At 42.7% G+C, this 23,984-nt stretch overlaps 1 protein-coding gene across 4 annotated transcripts in view; it reads right to left on the reverse strand.

Moving 5' to 3' along the window:
* CAMSAP2 (calmodulin regulated spectrin associated protein family member 2) overlaps nucleotides 1-23,984 on the reverse strand; it is a 123,136-nt gene that overhangs the window by 4,698 nt on the left and 94,454 nt on the right. For all 4 annotated transcript variants that reach the window (XM_061633922.1, XM_061633921.1, XM_061633923.1 and 1 more), the window contains 10 exons: nucleotides 16,044-16,137; nucleotides 15,269-15,362; nucleotides 13,463-13,545; nucleotides 11,277-11,346; nucleotides 7,720-9,901; nucleotides 5,636-5,772; nucleotides 3,959-4,179; nucleotides 3,138-3,210; nucleotides 1,914-2,029; nucleotides 62-180 (listed from right to left, as the gene is read on the reverse strand). In XM_061633922.1, coding sequence (XP_061489906.1) covers nucleotides 62-180; nucleotides 1,914-2,029; nucleotides 3,138-3,210; nucleotides 3,959-4,179; nucleotides 5,636-5,772; nucleotides 7,720-9,901; nucleotides 11,277-11,346; nucleotides 13,463-13,545; nucleotides 15,269-15,362; nucleotides 16,044-16,137 — 3,189 coding nt within the window. The remainder of the gene's footprint in view (nucleotides 1-61; nucleotides 181-1,913; nucleotides 2,030-3,137; nucleotides 3,211-3,958; nucleotides 4,180-5,635; nucleotides 5,773-7,719; nucleotides 9,902-11,276; nucleotides 11,347-13,462; nucleotides 13,546-15,268; nucleotides 15,363-16,043; nucleotides 16,138-23,984) is intronic.

A 23,984-nucleotide genomic window follows, 5' to 3' on the forward strand; every position in this document is an offset into this window, starting at 1 on the left:
CCACAGCCTGAACTATAGATTTTAAGTTTCTTCCTCCTCCCCCTTTACAGGTTAGCCTTACCTCCAATATTTTATTCTTCTGACCTTCATTTACTTTTCCAGCCAAGCAACAATGAGCTAGAGCATTCTGGATAATATGCTTGTTGGATTTTGCACTGGGTTCTTTGTACAACTTTGGTCCTAGAGAGAAAATAGTAAAAAAAATTGTTAACATGGTTTAGAGAAACCATGGTTTTAACACCATGAATTAATTCCCCAGCCCACCCCTGCATTTTCACAAAAGATGGTTAACATAACTAGGGAGCATGTTGCTCAAATGTATATGAAGCAATACAGAGCATTACCAAAGAGGGCTGTTTGATCCTCCAAAGCAGGGGTAGGGAATCTTTTTTGCTCCATGGGCCAGATCCTTATCAGGATTGGTCTCGGGGCCAAATTTGACAGGTCATGCCCACCACCTGTCAATCATGTGATGCCATTATAACATCATGTGACTGACAGGTGGCCAGCCCCATCCACCTGTTAAAATCCCTTTTGAGTTTCCAAGTGTCTGCTGCTGCTATGCAAGAAAAGCCCTTCTTCCTGGCACTACCCACAACAGCAGCAAGCGCTGGCTTCCTACTCCCCCTTCTGCTGCCAGTAGTGGGATGGGGGGGGAGGAAGAGAGGGGAAAAAAGCTTCTTTCTTTCCTTTGTCTCTCCCTCCAAGCTCCTGCCATTGCTGCCACAGGAAGGGAAAGAAAAAAGACAGTGCTTCTTGCTGTTGTGGGAAGCATCTCATGTGGCAGCAGCGGGCAGTGGGCTTCCTTCTCTCCCTTCCCGCACTGCCAAAGGGAGAGAAGAAAAGGCTTTTCCAAGTTTCGCTGCTTCTTGCTAAGTTCCTGACATTGGGGGCTTGAAGGAGGAGGGAAGGAGATTTGCAAAGGCTTTCCCAAGTCTCCCCGCTCCCCCTTTATCCCCAATGTTGGGAAGTTAATGGGGAAAGTGGGTAGACTTGGAGAAGACTTTAAGATAGCCTCTGTGGTCCCGTTTGAGAAAATGGGTGTGCGGGAGCTGCCTTAACGGCTTTGCAAAAGTGTCTTTAAAGTACCTTGCATGCATGCACACGTGCTACTTCAAAGGACACTTTCACACAAGGCTTTAATCTCTGCTCAGCTGGTAAGCGAGGATTAAATCCTGTTGCTTTGCCTGCATGATCACGTTCTTGATCTTGACTGGGCAGCCAAGGCAGAATTAAACCCTGTCCTCCAGCCCAACAGCTGACATCACTAGTGACGTTAGCAGTTTGGGGAAAATGGCCTTGGGAGCCAAATGGGAGCTTCTGAAGGGCCATGACTGGCCCAGAGGCCCGAGTTTCTGCACCCCTGCAATAAAGCCTTTCACGTGCTTTATTTCATTCAAAATGTTCTCACAGGACTAAATATATGAGGAATAAAACAGCTCATAAATATTTCATAAATGTGCTGTGATTGTTCCCCATTTGCACCACTTACTCCATTCTTGCACATTTACAATCACAGCATATTTATGAAACAGAATGACAAAGAGGCTATCGCACTAGTAGAACCATACATGGTTACATTCGGGAAGAAAAGGTAAAATATAAATGAACCACCAATCTGTTCCTCTATAGCATGGACAGCCTGCGTGCTAGGGACATGGGGAAGCGGAAGACTAGTAGAACTAAGCAGAGGAAAGATAGCTGGCCTTTCCCAGTAGAAGTGACAGCCAGCCACACTGCAGTATGTTTGGCACAACAGATCAAGGGCTGGTGGAGAAGGGGGAAAGCCCCCATTATTACCTAAGGGGACCCCAGACTTGTACAGGAAGGGATGGATCATGCTAACCCTTTTTAGACAGCAGCATTTTGAGATTTCTAAGGAATTTCCTTCAAACCAAATTCGTTAACCCAACCTGTATATTCCGTAGCAGAAGCCACTGAAGAGGTTGTTGATGCATTTTCCCAATCCTTTTCCCCATTACGACTTCCACAACGACTTGGTGATATGAATCCTTCCACCGATTCAGACCTAAAAGTTGTATTTAAGCAAACATGGGGGTAGGGGAAGGTTTTGCTAATCTATTAAAAAGCATACTTTGTGATGCTACTTTTTTTCATTGTAACACTTCACACTGAAAGAACTTAAGATGAGCAATATATAAAGACAAACATGGAATCAAATGAAAGCAGATAAAATGCTTTCAAACATCCAGTTAGCCTTAGGAATGGGTGGGCAAAATATTGACAACTGTCCATCAGGCAGCTGCTCACCTATTTCTGGAAAAATTGGTAGATGTTTCCACTTCCTTATAATGCTATCACAAAGAAGAAACACAGAATACGAAAGCACCTCTTTACTTGTTAGTTACACCCTTCATTGGCACCTGAGGGATGTGGAGAAGGCAGCACCAGCCTGAATTCTTTCTCCCTGATGAGTGCTGCCAATGAAGGCTGGGGCTAAGGAGATTAAAAGACTAGGGAGATGTGCACAGCTAGAGATGTGAAGGCCCAGAAAAAAATGGATTTTTTTGTGGGGGGGAACCCACTTTCCTCCCAATTTTGCAGGAAAACCCCCCAGAAAAACTCAGGGAAAAAAACATTTTTTTCTTAATTTTTCTGTCCCCCCCCCCCCGCCGGGGCTTTCACATTTCTATGCAGGAGCCATCTCAGTCTGGCCTGGCAAGCCTAAGACAGCAAAGTGTAAGTTCATATTAGTGCACACAACTTAGACAATTTAATTTACTTGTAGAGATGACTTCTTAAAATTAAGGCTTGCTGAATTATTGAATTTTCAACAGTGCACATTTCATTCCCACTGTGTTTACCTGCTGGGCATGTGGTATCCCTAGGAAAGCACCGAATGAAATCACCACAGTTGTTGACTCCCACCCAGCAGCAGTCCAGTCAAAAATGTATGAGTCAGCAGAAGTACTTGACCAACTCACCATAACCTGGGAATTAGTATGTGCGGGTTTGTCTTGGTCATATGAACAAATCCAAGGTTGGTATAATAAAATATGAAGAGCCATGAATTATTCTTAATTATGCATTAAATGATTCCATCACTGAATAAACACTGTAGCGCCACTCATACAAAGATAATTTCTATTAAATAGAAACTGGAGCTGAAGATTTACCTTGCTGTTCTCTTGCCTGATTGCACACTGTCATTGTCTCCTGTGTTTAATGATGCCAATGAAAGGCTAGATACTGGGGAGAAAAACAGCAACACAGTGAAGGTGTGAACCTAGGTAAGTACAAGGAACTTTAAAAGAATGTAGATACAGAACACAGAGTTGCTTAATTAGATCCAACATCAGGAAAAGAACACTGCTAAGATTTCTAAAAAACAATTTTCTCTCTTTACTGGTCCTATGAACACTATGTCTGTAAACATATACTAAATATTTTATCCCCATAACGCTTTATATAGCAAACCACTGAAGCAGTTCAGTTATAATTTGAATACAGGTTGTTCTAAACCTAAACATCACCATGGAGCTATGTATCATAGGTATGAAAAACTGCTCAAAAAGGTAGAGGTGATGTTCCTATATTGGTCCAGATCATGTTGACTCAAAATTTAATTTGGGAAGAGGTGCTATAATTGTTAATTGTTGTAAACCACCCAGAGAGCTTCGGCTATGGGGCGGTATACAAATGCAATAAATAAATAAATAAATAAATATAATAATTATTTGCAACTTTCCAAATGTAATTAAGGCATAACCAAAACAAGCAGTCCACTTCAAAATAATTTAACTCCCCTCCAAGTCTAGGGGCAAGTGACTTAAAACAAAAAGCAAGAGGGGAGAATAGGTACAACAGAAGACTTACTGCACCCTGAGCTATGCAGGTACAGGTCCTTGAAGAGAAAGTAGCTGTGCATCATATTTCCATTACTGGAAATAGAAACCTGGAGTTTTAGCATCAATAGACTCCTCCTTTTAGTTATTACCTGGAGGACCTTTGACTGGAGTTTTAGGCGACTCGATATGATCTCTATGAATGGATTTTGGGCGTGGCTTCTTTTGCTTGGATGTGTGGGGGCGGGGTTTTATGACAATGTCCATGTCCTCCATGAGTTTCAGCTGCTTCCGCCTCATATATTCTTGCTTAATGAACTCTCGCCGTGCTCTTTCATCTTCCTTCTTCTGACGTTCTTCCTCAGACTTCCTCCTTGGAAATTCAACATCACCATTATCAAAATCATCTCACAAACTAAAAACACTATCTGGAATGATTACTTACAGATAATTTAAGTATTTCTATTACTTGAAAACCTGGATATGTTCTAGGAATGTAACACTGGTTTTAGCTGTCATGCTCAAGTGAAGCTTTGTGGAGCAATTAACTCAACAACTGGCATAGTTCTAAAGATCCAGTAGGACTAGATTTGTGTAAGTATTAAATGAATTGCCCCTTATTACTTTAGCACCAGCTGACCCTGTAGCATTTATGTATTTGCAAGTATTAAGTGGCTTGTTCAGTTTCTTAGTAACACTGTGAGAAAAATTAGCTATTTTGAAAGTTTAATATTCCTTACTTAAGTAAGAAATGTATTTTGAAATTTGATGTTTGCAGTCGAAGGGTATGCCTTTATGGCCAAGCAAGTGTCAGTCTGATCACTACCAGAAAAGTTTTAAAGTAACCAATCTCCTATTTTGGTATGTGGAAGAGGAGGGGGAGGGTGTGTGTCCCAGTCCAAGGCTTGCATATAAAGTACAAAACTATGGTTTCTCACTATGTGTGAAGCTAGCCTTAAAGAAAAGGCAACCACCCCATCAAGAGTATAAACATTTCAGCTTTAATCTTACAAATACTTGATCAAAGAGTGTGTGTGTATACACAAGACAGTACTATTTAGTTACCATATTGCCAGTGTTTAGCCATTGTATTTCTCCCTTTTAATGATATGCAGAAAAAAGTTCTCCAGAACTGTCAAAATAATCGCTATTAGCTAACTACATAAAAACTGTTCTCTTAACTAACTAAAGTGGCAACTACTGGCCCAATGTACCCACCAGTACATCCTGTGGCGCCCATAAAAAAGTCTGTAAATATCCCCTCAAAAATCCACAATGTATCAGAGACTCTCTGCTCTTCCTGCTCAGTTCCTGTTTGCACTAACTCAGTCTCTCTTACACTGAACATGCCCCCTGAACCACTCCCACATTTAACTGGATGTCAGGATTGGACAAACCACCTTATCCATTCTGAATATAGGAAAGCTGCAAACTGCTTCTCTCTGCAAGCAAGCACGGCCATAGCTGATGTAAGTACTTTTTTCTCACTGACGGAGCAGCTGATGTGGGGACACCCACACCATTTTGTGGTCCTGTCTCTTTCTGCTCTTTGAGATACGGCAGCCATTTTGCATTACGCCATGCTCCATGGCAGCCATTTTTTAATTGGCGCCCACAGTTTTCTAAAACTTCCAAACATGTCAACTGGCCCTAAAAGGTTGGAGACCCCTATCTTAAATCAGTTTAGTAGAAAGTTTTAAGTGCACCTTAAACTTAAGTACAAATGATTTGACGACAAGGATCACTTCTAGGGTATAGCAAACAGGTTTGTGATGGCTGAATTTAAATGCAACTTTCTCAGAATGACTAGCATTTGCAGATGATCTTACTTTGTTTCTTCTTTCTTATATTCCAACTCTGCTTCAAGTTGCTGCTTTCGAAGTAAAGTCTCTCTTTCCCTTCTCAATCGCTTCTCCAATAATGCTGCCCGTTTCACAGCCATTTCATTTTCAGCCTTTTGATCATCCTAGCAGCAACATTGAGGAAAGAATGTCAATCGTTATTTTAAAATCAGTAGCAGACTTTATCCACAGTGTAGCCATTGACCTAAAATGGATTAAGAGCAAGAGAACATTTTAAGGATTGACCTAAAGCAGGGATGGGACACCTCTGGCCCTCCAGATATTACTGGACTGCAAATCCCACCATCTTGACCACTGGCCCTGATGGCTGAGTCTGACTTGAGTTGTGGTCCAACAATATCAGGGTGCAGGTGGAGGGGGACAGTATCACAGGTTCCCCATCCCTGACTTAAAGTCATTGAGGAAATGATGTCAGGATAGGCAAGGTCTAGTTCCTATTAAAATTATATTATTCAGTTGTATTAAAATGCAGCACTAGAAGCTGTGCTTGATTAACCAATGAGCTCACTCTATAGTTTTAGGACCCCTCAATGGACAGAGCACTCCTCTACTACACTCAACTGCAATCCTTTAACACAACATGATATGGTTTGTTTTTATTATATAAACAGAGAGAAGTGAATATACCTGCAGAAGAGGTTAAATTATTGATAAGATACCTTTTTTAATAACACAAAACTACTGCTCCTAACACTGACAAGAAAGACAACAGGGAGACAGTTATTCCTGAGCTCCTCCCTCTTGCAGCTGTGCTTCAAAACAGTCCATCAAACAGCTGTTTGGAGCACAATTGCAGCACATGGGGTGGATGGCACACAGGAAGCATTAATCCAACACAAGTGGCCCAGGCTCCACTTACCACAGACTCCATACCCACTGGTATGCAAGCCCTGACCACCCACCCACCACTGCATGTGCGTCTCAGGGGCAGGACGTATGTCCAGCCCTGTTGTAGGGCTGACGGAAAAGTGATTACCAGAGTCAGACACTGAGGAAATGTGCCTAAATCTGTGTGGTTTGTGGCAATAATCTGCAATGCATTTGGAATAGATTCTAGATTTAACAGTAGCAAATATATCCTGATTCACAACAGCTGGATCCGCATTAAACATACATATTTATCTGTAAATATATTTTTATTGCTTCTTCTATTTCTTATCATGTATTTTATTGTACTAAACTTTGAATTGAATTGAATGGCTGCCCATTTGCTACAGGGCCAAGTTAAAGGTTCTAATTTTGGTGTACAAAACCCTATACAGCTCAGGACCAGGGTACCTGAAAGACCGTCTTACCCCTTATATACCCAGTCGATCTCTGCACTCTGCAGGTGAGGGCCTCCTGCAGATACCATCTTATCAGGAGGTTCATTCTGTACAATATAGGAAATGGACCTTTAGTGTGGCAGCACCTACCTGTGGAACTCCCTCCCCTTGAATATTAGACAGGCGCCATCTCTGCTATCTTTTTGGCGCCTTTTGAAGACTTTTCTTTTTCAACAAGCCTTTTAAGTTGAGAGCTATCCCAGTCTGTCTCTGTGTCAGATTTGCTTAATATGTTTTTAATAATGTTTTTAACCTTTTTAAAAAGTTTTTAAAATGTTTTTAATGCTGTTGTGTCTTAATGTATTTTAAGATTTGTTTTTATGATGTTTTAAGCTGTTGTTAGTGCCTTGTTTGCCACCCTGGGCTCCTGCTGGGAGGAAGGGCGGGATACAAATTAGATAGATAGATAGATAGATAGATAGATAGATAGATAGATAGATAGATAGATAGATAGATAGATAGATAGATAGATAGATAGATAGATAGATAGATAGATAGATTCTATGGAATCCAACTTGTAATACAATAAAATATAAGAAATAAAATAAGCAATAAAACTACAATTAAAAATCATACAAAATCTAGTACAAAGCATTACAGTTACTCCAACAAGCAGAAAAATCATTAAGTGGCCTGCCAAGACCACCAGCAATTTCCAAACAGTACAATGGAAAAAAAGTTTGGGAACCAGTGCCCTAACTGCATGGTTATGATACACTTATTTACCTTGAAAAAGAATCCACAACACATTTTTTGGTCATCTTCCAGCTGTTCTTTATCACTCTCACCCTCTGATTTCTCAATTGACTCTTCTGACTTTTCTGGCGGCTTCAAATCTGTGAGGGAAACTTCTATGAGGTTAATGGTTTTAGGCGCGGGTGCTGGCAATACTTGTGGGTTCAGCAGCTCTTCATTTGGAGTAAGGCTAACAGTTTCTGTAATAGTCTGTGACAGTACTTCAGACACTGTAGATTCCAGAGGTCTGATGGGTTGTTTTTGCTCAACTAGCTTTTCTGTCAGTTCTGCTTCTTTTTCATCCACTGCTTCTTTGTCAGCCTCTTCCACTGTATTTTTTATGTCTTTCAAAAGGTTATGTTCGCCATCATCTCCAAAACAAACAAATGATCTAGTCTGAATGGATACCTGACTTGGAGAAAATCTTCTCAAACGAGGAAGACTATCCACAGATCGTGGTGCAGTCAAAGTGCGATTCAAAGGTGTTATTTTCAGTTCATTTGGCCTAGGAGTCCTTTGTGTTTTACTGGGTAGAGTGGAATTCTTCCTAGAAGATGACTGTGGGGACTGGTGAGAAGGTCGGGGAGATTCCACTGAAAATGGGGCAACAGGAGTGGATGACCCTGTAAACTTCAATGAGGCCTTAAGCTCCCGACTCTGCTTTTGAGGAGAAGGCTGAGAGGGTGAAATAACCCAAGCCTGTTGCTCCCTCATCTGCATTAGCATCTCTTGCTGAAGTGACAGGCGTTGCATTTCTTGCTGCAGAAAATGAAGAGAAGAATTGAGCTTCTCAATAGATTTTGTATATTCCAGAAGGTCACCTTCATTTAAGTTCTCTTCTGAGGGGCTTATCAAGTTGCACTGCTTTTCAGTATCAACTGGGGTGTTTGGTGACTTCAGCCATTTAGCCTGAGGATTTTCAGTGCTTGCTTTAATCACCTCTCCAGACTTGTTTAGTTGCTCGCCTGGCTTTTGAGCATCTTTTTCTTTCAGCCTATTGGTGTCACTGAATACTTTTTCATCCTCTGCTCCAGCTGCCTCTTCTCTAAGTGGTGAAATTCCATCACTTTTCTTTTTCACAACATTAAGGAATGCTGTTCTTCCCATTTTTTGCCTCTGCTTAGTGAAAGCAGCCTCAACCTTCTTCTTCTGGGCCTCAATTGCTCGCCTCTTCTCTTCCAGCTTCATTTTCAGTTGCACCATTTCAGAGGCCAGCAACTGTGTGGTATCTCTTGCCGGAGGGAGAGGGGACTCCTCTGGTATTTGAGCCCAAGACACAATGTGAGGAATGTTCAGTTCAGAACCTTCTGGGGTAGTTTTCTGAGAACTGCTTCCACTACTTCTGCTGTCTGTATGATTCAACTTCTTAAATTTCTGCTCTGCAAAGCTGGTCATTTTAACTCCTGAACTTGAAGATGCACTACTGCCCGCTTGCGATTTGGCACTTATTGAACTTGGACAAGGACTCAATTGCTCCTTGTGGTTGACGCTTCTACTATCATATTCATGCAGAAATCGAGATGGTTCTTCCATATCAGAGTCCAGGCTTACAGTATAATCCCTCAAGGTTGAATCCTCGTCCATAGTCTCTGGAATGTCTGAAGGGACATGTATTCCAGTATCTGCTTCTGTACTGTCCGTTATGGGACTGAGGGCACCTTTTGTATCCGCAGTAATATCGGGATTACTCTGATCAGGTTTTATCTTTGAATTTAGGATGCTCATCTCCTTGTTGTGAAGGAAGAACCCATTTGTAATTTGTTCTGGCTGAGTAAGGCTGGGAGATTTCTCACTATCATGAATAATCTGCAAAGCCTGCTCAATGCTTGGTGTCTCAATCCGATTACCAAATTCATCAGTAACCGATCTGTTTTGCAGTGCACCATTTGGCAGGCTGGATGGGCTAATTTGGTTTGTATTCCTTTGATTACTGTTGGCCTCTAAATCACTGCAAAATTCTACATCCTTTTCTTCTTCAATATCTTCAGTTTCTTCCTCATCATTCACAGGCTTGAAAGACAGGTTCTTTCTGACAAGTCTGGGCATACGGTTAGTATTTTGTGCAAGCCCTTCATTACTGAGAGATCTAGTGATTCCTTTGTTTGGAGTTGTCACCTGGATACTATCCTCTTTATCAAAGGAAATGTCAAATGAAACGCCATGTGCTGAAGATCTACAAGGGGAATCAAAAAAATGAGAATGCCTCTAAAACAACCCCCTGTTTAATAACAACATGTTGGAAATAATCCAGCATTTTTGTATTGAACAATATCCTTTATTTTACAAATGCTGGCTTCAAACTCTAGTAGCAAAATGCAGTAAAAGGTGTGTTAGTGATAGTATTATTAGTATTAGCTAGTCATACATCCACTGAGCACAAAAACAAGGCCTGCACCAAATATTTGCCCATTCTAAGGTTTGCCCCCCCAATATATTGTAAATAAATAAATAATCCCTACTTCACCTCTTTTTGATCTTCTTTGCAGCCACTGTTTCCCACATTTGCTGCTGATGGTGGCTTTTCCCTTTTGCTAGGTCTTCTTTCTGCTTGGACTATGCAATCCCAGCCCACCAGCGATCATGTAGTGAATGTAATATCATATAATAACAGCACTACATCATAGCCAATCAAAATATGACTAACTGAAGCCACTGAAAACAAACAAAACAGACAGAGCGAGGGCTGTTCTTGGACTGGTCATGTGGGTGATTCCAGCCAATGAGATCCCCAATTACCCTCACTCTGAATGGGCAATTCACACATTCACCCTCTTTGGTTACAGTTTCTTGACTGATCACCAAGAGGAATGATGTGAATCCTGCGAAAAATGACTCTATAACCATTTGGCTCAGGCCCAACAAAAATCCATAACATGGTTAATTCTTCATCTGTCACATACATATATCCAAGAATTAGACTACCTTATTTATATTAGACTAGTTTATGATTAACTCCCTCTCCTGTCCCACCTTTTTGTGTTAATGTTGGAGAACAAGTGAATAGAGTGTCAGACTAGGATAAGAGAACCAATTTCAAATCCTTATTCAGCTTATTTCTTGTTCTGAATGTCTTGCAAACAAAACTATTAACTGTTCTAGTGACTATTATACCATTTCTATAAACGTAAAAGTGAAAACGCCTTCTCAAGGGTGACATCCAATGATGTTTGCCCACCTGCACAATGGAAATCTATTTGTGCAACAGGGCTTCTCCTTCCCCTTCCCCCCCCCAGCCCCCTGCACACCCACAGTTTCTGCTCTGCAGGGTCCTCCAACCCCCTGGAGAAGATTTGGGGGGTGCACAGAGGGGGCTGTAGGATGGAGGAGTGGAAGGAGAAATGTGTGAGTCGACACCTGCTTGCGCTACACTGGATCTCACCCTGCATGTGCAGTGTATGAACCCTAAAGCTCTTCATTGTACTTCCCATGTGTAACAGATGCATATTCACACTGTGTGTGAACTGTGTTCAGAGCGAGGATACTCATGTCACATAACAATATGAAATGAAACATTATGGAAATATGGTCCCAACTGACAAATGGCTTACCTTTTTTCTTTGGGCCACGTTCCCACATATCCATCCATATAAGACATAGATGTAGATCGCCTAATGCTGCCTATTCAAAATCAACACAGAAAGCACATAAGAGTGAATTCTTCTGAAACATTTAAAAAGGGAATTTAAAAAGGTAACAAATCAAATAATGGGCTTCTGCTGTTGATGCAATTTAAAGCAGGCTACATAAATTAATTAAGTCTTAAACAACAGTTTGCAGAAAGTAAGCAAAGTTACTTTGGCCTTGTACATTATTACCCAAGTGAAACAGGCAGAGCAATCCAATTTGGGGGAAGCCGGTGTAACCGGTGCTGGCATAAGAGAAGATGGTGTAAAGTTCCACCCCATCCAATTGCCTTTCAGGAGCCTCTGGGCTGGCTGAACTCCAGCTCACCTGGGAGCTGCATTGCATGAAGGGACTAGAAATAAAAAGCCTACTCTCCAAATACCCCTACCAGGGAGTAAGCCCTCGCCACTGACTTCTACTGTATTAATTTTCTTAGGTCGATCTTTTCCCCGGCATAACTGTTGCCTGAATTGGGACCTGCAGGAGCACACTGAACATAAGTTGGATGTGGCCTAAGTCCCCACACCTCAGCCTCTCCCCTGACATGCTCCCAGAACACCCCTTTTTCATGGCTTACACCAGCTTCACCTACACCATTCTCAGCTGAGATGGCTGAGCTGGGCTGAGGGACTTATGCCGTTGTAACCCGGCTGAGCTGCAAACCCAGCCAGCTCAGCTGGAGATCCACTGCTTCCAACTCCCCTCAGCCTAGCATAAATGCGAATTAGATTGCACCCTAAGATGAATTAATTAAATTCTCACTGGCATCAATTAAGTTGGGACTGCAACCATTCTGTGTACTTCTGTCAACTATATTTAACATGAATTATGTTTATGCAGCTAAGCCACTATTTAAACTTTTTTACTGTTTAAAAATAAAATAAAGTGAATAATCCAGATCCAGTAATATGTATTGCAAAACAATTAGTTCTATAAAATACTTTTATAATAATGGAGAACAAGTGAACAGTGCATCAGATTAGGATGGTAGAACCAGGTTCAAATCCTTACTTAGCCATAAACTTCAATGGATGACACTGCACCAGTTACTGCCTTTGGCCTAAGCTACCTTGCTGGGCTGCTGTGAGGATGGGGGTGGAAAAGAACAGGATAGTGTACACTGCATAACTGAAACATTCCAGGCTAGATCTAACACAGGAACATATGGATCTGCCTTATACTGAGTCAGACCATTGGTCTATCTAGGTCAGTACCGTCTACAGTACTCTTCTTCAATCTTCTATCCCGAGATGTTGCTGGACTACAACCAGGGCCGGTCCCAGGCATGCCGGGGCCCTCGGGCATCAGCTTGCCCTGGGCCCCGGCGTTTGCGTGCATGTGCACCCCCCCGCACAGCCCCCAGCTACCTGTCTCCTGTCTTTTAACATTGCCATTAACCAAGATGGCGGCCACTGTTTCCCTAAGGGGATGAAGCCTCCACTGCCATCTTCGTTGATGGCATGCATGCATGCTACACACGCTCACCTCTGCCATCAACCAAGGTGGTGGCAGGGGCTTCAGCACCTTAGGGAAAACTTGGCTGCCATCTTCATTAAGGGCAATGCTAAAAGGCAGGAGACAGGTAGGTGGGGCGAGGGAATGGAGGGCAGGTGGAAGCTCCTGCTCTGCGATCCGCGGCAGCAATCCTGCTGCAGATTGTGGAAGGGGAGCAGAGCCAGGCCCCCACCTGGTCACCCTTTAGAACCGGCCCTGACTACAACTCCCATCATCCTTGGCCATTGGCTAAGCTGGCCAGGGTTGATGGGAGTTGTAGTCCGACAACATAGGGACCCAAGGTTGAAGAACAGTGGCCTACATTGACTAGCAGTAGCTCTCCATGGTTTCAGACAGGTGACATTCCCAGCCCTACCTGGAGATGCCGGGGATTAAAACTGGGACCTTCTGCATGCAAAGCAGTTGCTCTTAGCCATATCTAGTACTGTATGAAAATAATGTTACTCTGGGTAAATATATAGTTTGATAACGGGTTGGGGAGACAAGGCTCCCTTCTTCTGGAGAAGATTCTTACCACTGGCAGAAGAAGGGGATCTTTGGATCAAACCTAATCTGAATAGGGTAAAAGTCAAATCTCTCAGTTTTATGCCATTACCTGGAGCAGATGTATAAGGGTGTTGGTGAGCATGGCTAGCAGGTGGAATCTGATGAGATGGTGGAAAAGCTGGACCCTCCACACTGAAAAATAATTTTTAAAAACCACTTTGTTAATTCCTTATAATTTCAAATCTTGCACATCTGAACATTTCAAGAAGCATCTTGTGTTTGAAATTAGGCCTGAAAGCATGAATTGATGAATCAATACAATTAAAAAGTTTCTACATTTAAAATGTAAAATTCTAATTGAATCTGAATCCTGTGAGAAGGTATCCACTAATACTTGTATTAGCATAACAGTTTGTACTTATGTCTTCCATACAGCAAATGAACTAAATATAATTTAGTATATTATAATTTAATAAATTATATTATATAATAAATTTATTATAATTTAGTAACATGAGTTGTCCGTGGCATCTGAGAGCAACTATCATCTTCATTATAGAATCATACTTTCTTAAAATATCACCTACATTGTCATTCTACGATATTAAGCCTTTCCTAGGTTGGTTATAAAGGAAGTCTGTTCATTAAACAGCAATTTAAAGTTATGAATTCCATCTACGGCAAATATATTCAGTGCTATCAGCTTATAGTCAAATGTGGGTATAAGTTCACATGAAGAAGTCATAGAGTAAAGTGAAATTCTCCTTCAGTTTCTCACAGTGCCAACTTGCTTTACAATGAGTGTGAAAGGCTGTTGCAAGGAAGGCTGGAAAAAACCCATACAGGCATTGCCCCTTGTATCCCAGACAAATATTATGGTCACCACTAACCGAGCATTTATAAAGGCTAATTCCTCCTGAAAAGAACACCAGATATTTAACAAACAAGATATTTGGCCTCTACAAGGCTCTATTAATTCCACTCGCAAGTCTACGTGTTGCCTCAGTGACAAAATAAGAAAAAACAAAGACCCGTCATGAGCAATGCTTCTAACACAGCAACAACCCCTTTACTCTTATTTGGAACACTGCTTTTGATTGTAAAGCAAATAAAACTCCAAGGTAAGTGACCTACATTGCATTGTTGTTCTTATTGGACAGTTCAGTTCAGTAGTTTTTATACAGTATACCTCGAGCCTCCAGAGGAGTAGCCACATTATGTCTGTTGCTTTAAACCATGACAGACACTTTTGTGGCACCCTCAAATCTAACAAACATGTTGCGGCATAAACGTTCACAGAGCAGAGCCCACTTCGTTAGATTTAAGGTGTCAAAAGATTATTTGGTTTTGATCTGTCATGAATACATTGTAAATACTTACCATGTGTATATGCATCAAATATATATGTGGGGTGATGTTACTTGCCCCAAATATTAAGGACAGGTCAATTCAAACAAAGAATACTAACATGTTACCACCACTATCACTGTTCATCCTTATTATAAATGAGAAAAGTTAATATATTATTATGTTAGTGAAGAGTGAGTTGCATACTTTTTTTTCCTATTTACCTAATGTGTAAGGAAATCAGCATTTTGGGCAGGAGAGAACTGCTTCTTGGTACTTTCTAAACTTAGGATACAGAAACATCAACAGCATTTGAAAAATGAGGGTGCATTGAGGGACACACTTCTTTTGAGTGGAGCTCTGAGGACTTTGTGCTCTGACTCTTGGAAGAAGGGGCAGGAGGAAGAGAAGAACCTGAGAAATTTAGCCTCGCTATAGCTGGTTCTAAAGCTAAAGGTTATTAATCATAAATAAAAAGAACCAAGGCAAAAAGCATTGTTGAGCAAATTGTTTTGCCGATTTAAAACTAGCAATATAATGCCTATAAAAAGGAGGTTAGGAATTATACCTGGCTATCAGGTCAGAATCATGTGACATATCTGGGTAGTTTCTTCTATTGGCATTTGCAGCAGGAACAGAGGACACTTCTTTTGAAAGTTCAGCTAAAGCAAAAATAAACATTTTATATATTATAACTGTAGAAGTAAAAACCATTAGAAGATCAACAGCCAAGCTGAGGAGTGTAATGTCAGAAAAACAAAATAGCAAATTTCACAAATATCTTATGCACATGCATACAATAGCAAATTTTACAGCTATAAAAAAGCAAGCCATTTGACATGTCTGTACAGTATATCCAGGCAAGAGCCAAGACACAGACAAAGCTTCACTCGGTCTAGAATGCAGCAGCAAAGGTGTTCATATGACTGCAGCTGTGTAAGCATATCAGAACATTTGTACTGGTTACCAAGATGCTTCTGGGCACAATTCAAAGTGCTGTTTTCCTTTCATATCACCTGCTACCTAATCTTTTTTTTAAACTGGAGATACCAGGGATTAAAGCTGGGAGATTCTGCATGGAAAGCAGGTGTTTGGATCTACCACTGAGCTGTGTGGTCCACCCCAAAAACTCTGCTGAAGTTCCTGTTGCTAGTCACGCTGTAGGAAACATGTTCCCAGCAGATGCAGCTAGTACTGGGAGACTTCCTGTCCTCACCAGTTGCAAATAAGACCCCTATTAAAATAGTTACTGACCAGGGGTTATATTTAACACTATTTTAATCTGACACCCATGGAGTATGCATAGTTTAGCATAATATGAAGCAGCAACAACAAAAGGTTACCTTGAGGATGAACTACAACTCGAGGCTGGACAAATGATGGCTTCACAACTTCAAACCACCAGAAGAGCTCTGCCATGAACACCAAATAATTACTCTGTGAATTAGGAATGGAAGCTTAGCATTAGAAAACATAAATTGTAAAGAAATTTTACCTAGCTACAACAGAGGGGAGATCACAGCATTATATACAGCTTTTCTGTTGCTGCATCTGTTTTGTACTAAAAGATGAAACCATGGCCAAAAAAACACAACACAACAACCCATTTATTATGACAATTACCTTGCAAGGCTTCACAACATAGTACTGATAGTGTAAAAAAAAAAAACCACATTCAAAATAATTGATAATGAGCCTGTAGTTGCTTGTTCACGTCAGTGAGGGTAGCAATGATGCTGCTGCCTTAATGCAATTCATTTACATTCCTGCTTGCCCCAAACTTAACGTGCAAGTACCCAGGTTCCTCTTCTTGATATCTAAGCCACACCCTGACAGATGGGCTGGCCTATAGCATCAAACGGTAGAAGCAGCAATAGTAAGCAAGAGCATAACAGCGCCAATTTCAAGGTAGAAATGGAAGGCGAAAATCCAGGGTCTGCCAGAAATGGGAGTACGTGGACAGGATAGAATTATGTTCAGGAAGAAGAGACCATTGTAGAGGTACTATTTTAGAGGAACTAGATCCAATGGTAGCTGTAAACGTAATATGTTGGTATGGTCTTGTCCTCCAACTAACCACAACATTCAAATCCAGGATTTTTTTTTTCATTTGCAATTTTAGAATACCAAAGATGGTACAATTTAAAATTACTGTTGATGGTTTATGTACTCCTTCTGAAAACTGAGTAAAGTACTTTAGTACTTTGGCCAGACTAAAATAGCTCCTGATGATAGCAGTTTATGTTACAATTGGACCCCACTCATACAGCGGGTTACTTGCCGGACCCCCGCTGTAAAGCGAAAACCGCTGTAAAGGGGAACGCATTGAAGATAATGGTGCGCATCACGCAAAAATGGCATGCAACGAGCAAAAACTGCCGTAAAAGCGGAACAAGCACCATAGGAGCGGGGCCTTTCTGCAATTGACAACCGCTGTATTAGCGGAACGCTGTAAAGTGAAGCGCTGTAAAGCAGGGCCCTACTGGAATTAAATAACTGATAAATGGATATGAACATCTTTTCCCTGTTGTGGCCACAAGATGGTAATAAAGGGAAAGACCAAGGCACCATTTTTCAGGTTGTTAATGAGTTGTCAATTAAACTATCAAGATAACTTCTTACTCGTATACCCTTTAAAATACACATATTCTTCTTTATCGCTATGGCATGCTATTGTAAAGCAGTTCCTCAACATTTTAGGAAGAGCATTTTATCTCTCAAAATGGAAAGTAGGCAGAAGATGCAGGAAGAGAGAAAGTTGGTGAGAAAGCAGCTAAAGTCAAGATGAGATGAGGGCTCACAATACACCCGCACAGCAGGATATATATTCAGACACACTTGCACATACACTCTCTCCTCTTGGCTCATCCTTGTATCAGTGCCATTTTGGTTGGCATTAGTGTAGAGGAACTCCCATGAACAGTTCCTTGGGGGTGGGGGGAGGATGTTTCTTGTTGGTAACAACTGTCTGTGCCTTCCCTGGGAGACCCCTTTGAACTAAGCCTGCCTATCTTTATGAAACCCCAACATTCAGTTAGCAAATACGTTAAATTTAATTATTTCAAATGGGAATTCTAAGGAAGATTCTGATGGGGAGTTTACATATTTAGGTCCCAAAGGGGCAACTGTACCCTCTTAAAATTAAGTTCTTAAAGTGGGAAGAATGTCAGAAAGTTACCATCAATCTCTGTTGGTCCAATTTGCATTTAATGATAAAATACGACTTTTGCTCTGTGAACAAAGCTATAAAATTGAACAAGTTCAAACTACAAGAGAGAAATGAACGAAAGAAGTTTTTTTTAGACGCTTGCCATTCAGAAGCATAACATCCTCCCCCTCACACACACTACCTCCCACCACAATGACTATACCTCTCAGCAAGTACATCATGGAAGACTGTTTATGAGCCTCAACATTGTAAAAGTCATTGGCTCGGCTTGATTGCTCATATCTAGGCTTACTATGCTGAGCTCTGAATAAACCTTTTGCACATGCCTGCAGCTCCTTTGCTCCTCTCTTCTGGTTGCCATAGTTATCTCATGCAAGCTACAAATAGCAATGGAAGGGGGAAAATACAGCCTTTGATATTCAGCACACAATAATTAAAATGGATGGGAATATACAGAAATGTTTTCCATTCAAGAGAGAAAAGGGGTGGGGAACACCACTTCAACATTTATTTATTGGACTAAAAATACAATACTGAACGAAATATTTAATGTAATATAGGCCAGGATCCAAATTGCTGCTTAGATTAGGGTTACCAACTGTACTCTTTTAAGAGTACATGTACTCTTTTTGAGATGGTGCAACAGCATACTCTTACCGAAGCCAAATATACTCTTTTTGAAATGACAAAATGATGGTAACCCTAGCTTAGATTCACTTGAGGGGCTTCCACTAGCCCCATGGAATGTGTCATGGGGGCTCCTGTTCAAGAAAAAACTAATGTAAAGTTCCCTTAGGCTCACTGACTGAACACTGTCACAATTGTTTGGATCCTTCTCAGAGCATTTACTGAGCGTTACCTACTAGCTAAAGTATTATCTATACATACACAATATTTTACAACTTTATCAAACATTCAGTAATTTGTTTAACACTAGATGGCAATGATTTTTGGTTTTACTTTGCAAACATATTCCAACCTTCATTATTTTCTAACTTAAAATCACAAAAAATAAGGTCACAACACACTAGATTGATAGGTGGGTGTGGTTTGGGGGAAATGGCCTTGAATGCCAAATTGGACACACCTGTGGGCCAAGACTGGCTCACGGGCCAGAGGTTCTCCAGCCCTGCCACAAAGGAACAAGGTCTGCAGCTTGGTATTTCCTAGATTTCACCTTATAGTTGGGAGGCCCAAGAGGATTCTATGATATGAAGTACCTTTCATTAGCTAATATTGGCGCATCAGCTGTAACCTAGACAAGGACAGCCTGGCCATGTTTTATCTACCCTCTCTTTAGACTCTTTGAGAGTACTTCATGTAAGTTGGTACAAAATACAGTGGCAAGGTTACTGAATACTAATGGTTGAAAATGTATCATGTTAGTTTTGAAACAGTTGCACAGGCTACTAATCTGGCTCCAAGCACAATGCAAAGTGCTGACTCTTATCTTAAAGCCCCTAAATGGCTTAAAACTTGGATACCTGAAAGACTGCCTTCTTCTACACAAACTCATGTGGACAGCAAGCAGGACCTGCTTCATGTAACTGTCATCAAGTGAGCCCTAGCTGTCCAGCTGCCTCTTGAATGCCTCCAGTGTTGGAGAGCCCACCACCTTCCTAGGTAAGTGGTTCCATTGTCATACCGCTCTAATAGGAAGTTTTTTCTGATGTTCAGTCTAAATCAGACTTCCTGTAACTTGAGCCCATTCTTCCTTGTCCTGCACTCTGGGATGATCAAGAAGAGATCCTGACCCTCCTCTGTGTGGTAACCTTTCAAGTACTTGAAGAGTGCTAGCATATCTCTCCCCAGTCTTCTTTTCCCACGGCTAAACATGCCAAGTCCTTTCAGTGTCTATTCATAGGGCATTGTTTCCAGTCCCCTGATCATCCTCGTTACCCTCCTCTGAACCTCTTCCAGTTTGTCCGCATCCTTCTTAAAGTGTGGTGTCCAGAACTGGACGTAGTACTCAAGATGAAGCCTAACCAGTGCTGAATAGAGGGGAACTAATACTTCACTCAATTTGGAAACTATACTTCTGTTAATGCAGCCTAATATAGCATTTGCTTTTTTTTCAGCTACATCGCACTGTTAGCTCATATTCAGCTTGTGATCAACAACAATCCAAAGAACCTTCTCGCATGCAGTATTGCTGAGCCAAGTATCCCCCATCTTATAACTGTGCATTTGATTTCTTTTTAGTGTTACTGTTGGAATTTTAAGGTTTTAATGTGAACTGTATGTTTCATGTTGTGCGTCGCCCAGAGTGGTTGGAGAACCAGCCAGATGGGCGACTAATAAATTTAATAAATAAATAAATAAATAAATTTCCTAGATGTAGAACTTTGTATTTATCCCTGTTGAATTTCATTCTGTTGTTTTCAGCCCAATGCTCCAGCCTATCAAGATCCCTTTGAATTTTGTTTCTGTCTTCCAGGGTATTAGCTATCCTTCCCAGTTTTGTATCATCTGCAAAGTTGATACATATTCCCTGCACCTCCTCATCTAAGTCATCAATAAAAACTTGAAGACCACTGGGTCTAGGACCGAGCTCTGTGATACCCCACTCATTACCTCCCCCCAGTTTCAGAAGGAAACCTTGATAAGCACTCTTTGAGAACAATTCTGTAGCCAACTGTGGATCCACTTGTCCTGCCCAAAGTGGAGGAAACCAGGCTCAGACTTGGTTGTGGCTTTTTTTCTTTTTATTAAAGTAATAGGTACATCCAAAGCAGTTCGCCTCATTAACCTAACTACTCTTTCTAGGAACTTTGCACTACTCAAACTCTGACTAAGCAATGACCTTGCGACTCTAAGACGTTGACTCAACAACTGGGTCCCCCTCCAAGTCCCCTTAGGTAGGCCTGAATCTCGCGTGCAAACAAAGGCTCCTCCTCAGCTCAGTCTGTTGAACTTCTCGCCTCAAATGCCTCTGAGTGTGGCGTGAAGGTGGCTTGATCTCAGTTTCCCCCTCCAACAAAGCGGGGCTGCTAGATGTCAGTTCGGGCAGGGGAAGCTGGGCAGCGCTCAGCTGGAAAATGTCTGACATGCAAAGTTGATTTTCTGGCAGTGGTGGCAGCAGCTGTGTGTCCAGTTGGAGAGTGTCAGACACACCAGGTAGGCGTTTCCACAAGGGGGTTAGGAGCTGAGGGGGCTCACCTGTCCAAGACGGGGGCTGGAGCACCCCAAGAGTCCATCCCACTATCTGCCCCCTCCCCAGGTTCCCAGTCCAAGTCCTCATCCTCTATTTTGCCCTCATCTATCTGTCCTCTCCCTGCTTGGCTAACAACACCACCTGATAGTTGTTCCATCCAGCCCACATTTAGCTAGCTTGCTAATCAGAATATCATGGGGTACTTTGTCAAAAGCTTTGCTGAAGTTGAAATATATTATGTCCACAGCATTTCCACAGTCTACCAGGGAGGTTAACCAATCAAAAAATGAGATAAGATTAGTCTGGCAGGATTTGTTATGGAAACTTGGCTGGACGAGGCCTCTGCTCCCATTCTCGAGGCCATGTGTCCACCAGGTTTCCGTTATGCACAGCAGCCGAGGGTGGGCAGGCGGGGAGGGGGTGTCGCAGTCATCTATCGAGAGTCTTTGGTTTTTGCCAGACTCCCTCTCCATAGGACTCAATGTGTTGATTGCATGTACTGGAGGTTGGGCCCGAAGGGCAGTCTAGGGATCCTGCTAGTGTACCACCCACCCTGCTGCACAGCAGACTCTCTGGCCGAGGTGCTGGAGGTGGTCTCGGCCGTACGGGTGTTGTCCCCAGAATTGTTAGTACTGGGTGACTTCAATGTGCATGCCGAGTCCACTCTCACTGGAGCCCCTCGGGATTTCCTAGAAACCATGGCTTCCTGGGAACTGCGCCTTAGTAATAGGGGACCCACCCATGTAGCCGGTCATGCTCTCGACCTTGTGTTTGTCCTGGAAGAGGAGAGAAGTGCTCTGAAGTTGGGAGTGGTTTATTCCACCCCTGTGTCATGGTCAGATCACTACCTGGTAAACATAGACTTCTCAATGCCACACCCCCTCCGCAGGGGTGAAGGACCAATTAGAATGGTCCGCCCCAGGCGCCTGATGGATCCAAAAGGATTCCTAACTGCGCTTGGGGAATTGGAACCTACTGAAGGCCGCCCGGTCGAAACCCTGGTGAGGGAGTGGAATGATGGGATCACCAGGGCATTAGATCAGGTGGCTCCGAAACGTCCTCTCCCCCTGAATAGAACTCAGTTAGCACCGTGGTATACACCACGGTTGCGTTTGCTGAGACAGGAGGTGAGACGACTAGAACGCCGGTGGCGGAAATCCCGCTCTGAAGATGTCCGGACACAGGTTAGAGCAGCAGTAGCTGCCTACCAAGTGGCAATAAGGGCAGGAAAGAAAGCGTTCTTTGCTGCCTCTATTGCGTCTGCGGAGTGCTGTCCCAGGAGGCTCTTCCAGGTGGTTCGAGGACTGGTCGGTCCAGTTGCCCAGGACCCCTTGGAACAGTCAAAGGCCTCCTGTGACATATTGGCAAAGCACTTCGCCGATAAAATCGAACACTTACGGAGCTCGATCCCGTACGCCGTGGACACAGTAAGTGAACCAGAGTTGGCCAGTTGCAAGCCGGTAAATTGGGATTGGTTTCGGCTTCTCCCTTCTGAGGATGTGGATAAGGTACTCTCAACTGTGAAGCCTACCACTTGCCTGAATGATCCTTGCCCATCGTGGCTCCTTATGAGCTGCAAAGAGAAATTGGGCACAGGGATTAAAACAGTGGTAAACGCATCCTTGCAAGAGGGTGTGATGCCATCAGCTTTCAAGGAGGCAATTGTAAAGCCCATCTTGAAGAAGTCCTCCTTAGATCCGCAAGTTTTTAATAACTTTCGCCCAATTTCCAATCTTCCATTCTTGGGCAAGGTCATTGAGCGAGTGGTGGCCAACCAGTTGTCAGCACACTTGGATGAAACTGATTATTTGGATCCATACCAATCGGGTTTCAGGACTGGTCACGGAACTGAAACAGCCTTGGTCGCTCTGGTAGATGACATGAGGAGGGCATTAGATAGGGGAGAATTCACCTTTCTTGTCCTCCTCGATCTCTCAGCGGCTTTTGATACTGTCGACCACAGTATCCTTTTACATCGCCTGGAGGGATTGGGAATTGGAGGTACTGTACTGCAGTGGTTCCGTTCCTTTCTCTCCGATAGGTACCAACAGGTAGCATTGGGGGAGGAGGTTTCAGACCCTTGGCCTCTCAATTGTGGTGTGCCACAGGGCTCTATCCTCTCTCCCATGCTATTTAACATTTATATAAAGCCGCTGGGGACAATCATTAGGAGATTTGGGCTGCAGTGTCACCAATATGCAGATGACACTCAGCTCTATCTCTCATTTAAATCTTCACCAGAGTCGGCTGTGGAGACCTTGTCCAAGTGCCTGGAATCCGTGAGTGGATGGATGGGGAGGAACAGGCTGAAGTTGAACCACGATAAGACCGAGGTACTGCTCGTGGGGGATAAGAGAAGGTTGGGAGACGTTGACCTGAAGTTCAACAGGGTAAGTCTACCCCTGAAGGACCAGGTCCATAGCCTTGGGGTTGTACTTGATTCCAGGCTGTCCATGGAGGCTCAGATTTCGGCAGTGAGCCGGGCAGCCTGGTATCAACTACACCTCATACGAAGGCTGCAACCTTACCTTCCTGATCATCAACTCCCACTAGTAGTACATGCCCTGGTCACCTCTCGACTGGATTACTGTAATGCGCTCTACGTGGGGTTACCCTTGAAAACGGTCTGGAAACTACAACTTATACAAAACGCGGCGGCTCGTTTACTTATGAATAGTCGCCGCCGGGATCACATCACGCCTGTGTTGTTCGATCTACACTGGCTTCCTGTTGTTTTCCGGGCCCAATTCAAGGTGTTGGTATTAACCTTTAAATCCCTATACAGTTTCGGCCCAGTCTATCTAAAGGAGCGCCTGCAACGCCACCAACTATGCCGCCCGACACGATCTGCCACACAGGGCCTTCTCTCAATCCCGCCGACAAAAACAGCTCAATTGGTGGGAACTAGAGAGAGGGCATTCTCAGTGGCGGCCCCCACTCTTTGGAACTCCCTCCCACAAG

The sequence above is a fragment of the Rhineura floridana genome, chromosome 6, assembly GCF_030035675.1.
Source record: "Rhineura floridana isolate rRhiFlo1 chromosome 6, rRhiFlo1.hap2, whole genome shotgun sequence".
NCBI classification, from domain to species: Eukaryota; Metazoa; Chordata; class Lepidosauria; order Squamata; family Rhineuridae; genus Rhineura; species Rhineura floridana.